Raw genomic sequence first — 5,694 nt, 5'->3', positions numbered from 1 at the left:
CGCGCGACGATGGCAATTCTGGAATTTCCTGAAAATTCAGGAAGGTTGGCAAGCCTGATTTCCCAAAGACAGTCTGCAATCTCACAATTACGGGTCTGGTAGACTAACCACTAGGCCATTGACGCCACTAAATCAGGTGGCTGTTAGAGAATGTTTGGCTGTAATCGTAATAAATAAAGAGCATGTGATGATGGTAACTGGTTGACAGTTTGTAAAGCCTTGTGTGTGTGTGTGTGGGGGGGGGCGCACAATAGGTCAAAGACAGTAGGATTGATACAATGAAACAAAGTATGAAAAGAGATGTCAATGACATCCACTAAACAGCCCTGTCTCTCCACATATCTGCTTCAAACTTCATGATAATAATAATAATGACAATGATAATAATAATAATAATTATTGTAAATATCATAATAACAGTTAAAGTCATAATAATAATAATAATAATAATCCACTCAACATGAACTGATGATACTTAATCCTTCAAGCCCTTTCCACTGGTGCACCGGTGGCACGTAAAACTGCTCGTATGCCTAGCCACTGGTACAGCGGTGAGCGAGACCATATCCCAAAACCGGCCCACCAGGAACAAAATGAGTGAGGAAACAGTGTTTACTACATACGTTATTGATTATTTTGAAGATCTTTCTGAATTAGATGCTAGCAATGACAAAGACTACCATGAGTGACATACAGAACGTAATTCTGACGATCACATGAATGTAGTAATACATTGCTCAGGAACTCAGGCAGAGGGGCACGGTAGCATCAGGAGGTCAGGACTCAAAGGGTTAAGTGCTGTTAAATTTTCTTATAGCTTTCCTTGTGACCTACAAATGCTATTCTTTATAAGTTCGAATTTTGATAAAATTTTTATTTTTACACCCTCTCAAAGCTCTATCAAAGATACACTTTTCAACATCACCAAAATGCAGTTCATGATTCCTGACAGGAATAACACAACAAGAACTTGTTGTTTTTTTCTCTCTGATGTAAAGAGTACCCAGACTTAAGTGGATTGCTTGGGACACTGCTGTAATGATGTGACATCTACGACTGTTGAGTTGGGGTTTTTTTTAACGTTTGGTCATCTTCCTAATTCATACCTAATGATGTGACATCTACGACTGTTGAGTTGGGTTTTTTTTAAACGTTTGGTCATCTTCCTAATTCATACCTAATGATGTGACATCTACGACTGTTGAGTTTTTTGGAAAAAAGCTTGGCCATCTCCCAAGCCCGCACATCATCTCCGAACCACAGCACTATAGTCCTGAACCTCTCTAGACTTGGCAACACCTGGGAAAGAACGACAATTGTTTGCTTGAGTAAAGAGAAGCACATAAACACAACATCGTTCACTTAGTGTAGGGGAACAGAAAGACAATGGTTTGCTTGAGTAAAGAGAAGCACACTGACACACTATAGGTCATTTAGTGTAAGGGAAAAAGAATGACAGACAGATAGGAATAACATAGGGAAGGAGAAGAAGTTGGGTCTACCGGAGGTGCTCTCTAGCATCTCTCTCCTTGTTTATGCTCTTCTGCCCCGGTGTCATGCATCAGATTTTAATTTCTGATCGATTTTGATTCATGAGAAAACAAAGACATAGCAAGAATCATTTAGTGCTAGAAAGATGCAAGACAGATCTATATAAAAAACAGAGGAAGAGTAAAGAAGTACAGCCTACCAAGTGGTGCCCTCCAACCTACCACATGATTGCTTTGAACAGGCGGTTGTCCTATCATTATTATCATTATTATTAGGATCATTTTTATTTTTCAGTCTCCCAGACCAAAATGTCACCTCCTGCGGCAAGGAGCTGTACCCGCGGGGCAGAGCAATGGCCGGTTTGTTCGTCTCCTGTGTCACTGCCATGGCGTCTAGCTCAGAGGTGGTCAGCACGACCTCCGTCACGCCCTGCCGCACAGTGTCCAGACCAAACACAAAGGATGGACCTGTCCTGGAACAAAATACAATACATGAATAAAACCTGTACTGGAACAAAATACAATGAAAAGACTATGACAATATCTATTTATCTTGCAGGGAGAAATTTGTCTTGGTCATTTACAACGGCAGTGGTGTTACAAAGTTCATGAGCATTCATGCATATACTCAAGAAGAAAGGGCATGAATTATGGACTGAAACACCTCCACTCAATAAACATTCTCTCTCTCTCTCTCTCTCTTTCTCTCTATTTCGTTTGTAGCACTGTGTGCTCAGTAACCTCACTGCAGTCGGCACAAATGATTTCTATATCTGACCATTCTTGCTTTCTTGGAAATAAGTCGTTTATTGCGGTTGATAATTGAAACTTCAATGTCAATAAATGAATAAAATCGACCTAGCCTTTATTTAAATAACTTTGAAAAAGCACCTAAAGAGTGAGCTTCACGAAGTAAAAAAAAAAAGCGTTAAAGTTAAAAGACATTTACTGTCAACACTACTGTTTAATTTTTTAATACAGGTGTTTTCACACCCCCATGGACACATTATAGATCATTTAGGAGGCGGTCTTCTGACCCTGCCTGTCAGGGCCAACCCAATCTGAGATGGATGTACATTATGATGCAATTGTGCTACGGATGGATTGCTTGAGATGTCAGCTACAGATAGAAAATCATAAAAATCATTAAATTGTTAAAAAGACAAATATCATCTTTTCTAATATCAGTTTCTGATATCATGAGTGTGCATAAATTGGAATATTCTTTTTATCAGAATAATTCTGTAATTCAGTTGACTCACCTTGTCTCAACAGTATAGAATGAATACACGATGACAAGGCTTGAGTGACTAAAACAACACATTGACAAGAAACACATAAGACCCGTTGCTATTAAACCCGTTTAGTTTTAGTAGAGGTTTTACTGCACTCGCAAGTGCGTTAGGTCATATGAGCGCCAAAGGGTGGATGTCAACAGAGAAGTCCTTACAGGGAATCGGGCTTACTCTGCTCACCTCTATAGTTTCAACAGCACAAAGTCTGTTTCCACTATCAAGGCACCCCGGAAATAGTGGCTCGCAACTGCATAAGGTTATATGAGCACCAGAAGATTAGAGGTGTTACAAGAGAGTAATAAACATAAAAAAGAAGAAGGGGAGATAAGAACGATAGATGTTTGATAGAAAAAAAGAGGCAAACCACACCAGAGCACCCGCCAACGGCCCACCACGGAAATAGCGCGTTACAAAAGTGTGACAAACATACAAAAGCAGTAGAGGAAAAAAATGACGATAGTAAAGATTAAGAAAGTTAAAAAATAGCAGTTCCCTGTTGCAGTTCAAGCACACAGTTATGAGCATGACATAGATGAATCAGCCCATTTACAATTTAAAATTCTATTGAGGATAAGAACCTATTAATGTCCCCCTTTTGGGAATGGCCTAAAGACACTTCAGTCAGTAGCACCGCCCTGTGTGTGACTTTGTACACATGTCGTCCCAAACAGTATGCTGACAATGGGTACCTGGGAACGTATGATTCCTTGATGGTACCAGTGGTGTCGTCGCTAGTGGCCTGACAAATGAGGCGCTTCACGCTCGTGACATTCTTGAAGGCAATGACGGGAAATACGATGTGCAAGTTCTTCGGATCACATCGGACATCAAAGGCATCTAAGGTGCTCGTCTTGATTGTCTGGCTCAAACATAATAATAGCAACTATAAGTGGACTAGAAGGGGCAGGGGGGGGGGGGGGGTGTGCTGTGGAGAGGTTAAAAGAGGGAAGGAATTTTGCTTTTGTCTTTAGTTTAGTAAAACAACATACATTTATGCTGGGCTGGACACAGTTTATCTCATACAGCCCAAAGTTTTCCACATCACATTTGTGCTAGACCAGTGTGTTGCAAATATGAGTGATTGAATGTGACGTTGGGAGAAGCCAGTTACCAGACATCATATAGGGTCGACATGTTATGTATTAAAATAAAGACTAAAGAATTTTTTTTTAAATAAGAGGATGAGGACTTAAAGAAAAGAATATACACTGAATAGGTCTATAAAGATAGGGAAAAAAAAGGTTGTTTGCATGCGAGATAATAGTAATAGCATAGTCACGTCCGATCATCGACTGGGACTTGCAGGTGGGACCAAATGTTAATGATAGATCATAGATGGGTATGGAAAGAGTTAAAGATGCTTGGGGTTACTGAGCAGCCAGTGAGGAAAGGCCAATCCTTTTGTTACTCCTTGTTGAAAAAACTTTTTAAAAAATAAGTCCCCTAACTGGGCATTAAGATTTCCTTTCTGTTACGAGTTGGGTAAAATCACAACAACAATTAGCAACGTATGTCAGAACAAGTATTTCCATACTTCAGGTGTCATCAGAAATCCAAATCAGCATTTTAATCTAAATTCCATTAATTTCCTTGCATCCCCATGGACACATTATAGATCATTTGTGGTGCCCTCCAACCTACCACACGATTGCTTTGAACAGGCTGTTGTCCTGCATGATGCAATCATTATTATCATTATTATTATGATCATTTTTATTTTTCAGTCTCCCAGACCCAACAACAATTTTCTTGCACGTTAACTCATGTCTTGGCATTTTTTAACCCCTTCACAGCCAGGTCTGAGACTGTCATGGTCTCCTATTTAAGTTGTAAAGAAACCTTTGCAGCGAAAGGGTTAAATCTAGATTAAAACTATGGAAACCTACCAGCCATCATCTAAAGAAAAAACCAAAAAAACTTACAACATAATATCCTGAACATCAAGTAAGCTTAGAGATTAGACTCACTTGCTGATTATTATGCTACAAACAGCATACCCTAAGTAATAAAACAAAGCATTTACAAACCTATACATTTTTCCAATCCTATCCAGTCGGTAAACAGTCTTTTGGACTGTACATTTTTTATTGTTAAACATAACATTTTAACTGTTGCTGGATCGATAACAACATAAGAACAAATATAATATTTTAACATTTACAGAAGCACACATTAAAAATTATTTTTAGACCTGAACAGCTAAACGTCTCCTTCTCACTTGTCGGCACAAAAATATTGATAAAAAAACAAAACAGTGAAGGATGCACAGACCTCTAGATCAAAGGCTTCCTTCACTTTTGTGACCACTTCTTCTTGAAGAGCACCAAACGGGAGACAACTACTCCAGACTTCTTTGGCTTGATTATTTTCCTCCAGGAATGGTTTGACAGTGTCCAAGTCTTTGAAGCAGGTAAAAGTGGACCTAGGAATTACAAGATGTTTTGTTGGGAATCATTGTTTGACAATTTTAAGTACGAAAAAAAAAAAGACGGCATCTTAATGATAGTCAGAGTGCTGAGATAAAACAAAAAACAAAACAAGACAACAGACAGAGGATAGCAAAAGCAGAACATAGGGTTACAAATCTTTCCATAGTTTTTGTTTAACTTAAGTCAGAGTTTTATGGTATTCACAACACAAATAGGTCATATAATTGCCAAAGATTAAAGGTACAATCAAACCTGTGTAAGACGGCCATCCATTGTCAAGGAGAAAAGTGGCCGTATAAGACAGGTGGCCATCTTAGGCAGGACTGATCAAGAAGAAGAAAACAAACCATTCCCATCTGAAGTCCCAATCGAAAGTAGCCGCATTGTTTCTTGTTTTTGTTGTTGTTGGTTTGTATTTTGTTTGTTATTTTTATTTCGTTGCTGATTTTGCGCAAGAGTGACAATAAAACGAAATGTATC

At 38.8% G+C, this 5,694-nt stretch overlaps 2 protein-coding genes across 2 annotated transcripts in view; one reads left to right on the top strand and one right to left on the bottom strand.

The window, feature by feature from the left end:
- The window catches only part of LOC101850512 (twinkle protein, mitochondrial), a gene marked incomplete in the record, with an annotated part of 18,617 nt that overhangs the window by 9,381 nt on the left and 3,542 nt on the right, over positions 1–5,694 (bottom strand). The window contains 4 exon segments of the mRNA XM_013088191.2: positions 1,178–1,299; positions 1,807–1,963; positions 3,475–3,644; positions 5,057–5,207. Coding sequence (XP_012943645.2) covers positions 1,178–1,299; positions 1,807–1,963; positions 3,475–3,644; positions 5,057–5,207 — 600 coding nt within the window.
- The window catches only part of LOC101850282 (ankyrin repeat domain-containing protein 27), a 37,980-nt gene continuing 37,406 nt past the window's right edge, over positions 5,121–5,694 (top strand). The window contains exon 1 of the mRNA XM_035972457.1: positions 5,121–5,195. The gene's annotated coding sequence lies outside the window, so the exon portion shown is untranslated. The remainder of the gene's footprint in view (positions 5,196–5,694) is intronic.

Source organism: Aplysia californica, unplaced genomic scaffold (genome assembly GCF_000002075.1).
Source record: "Aplysia californica isolate F4 #8 unplaced genomic scaffold, AplCal3.0 scaffold00700, whole genome shotgun sequence".
Classification (NCBI taxonomy): Eukaryota; Metazoa; Mollusca; class Gastropoda; order Aplysiida; family Aplysiidae; genus Aplysia; species Aplysia californica.
The sequence above is the reverse complement of the archived record's forward strand: the minus strand, read 5'-3'. Positions and strand labels throughout refer to the sequence as shown.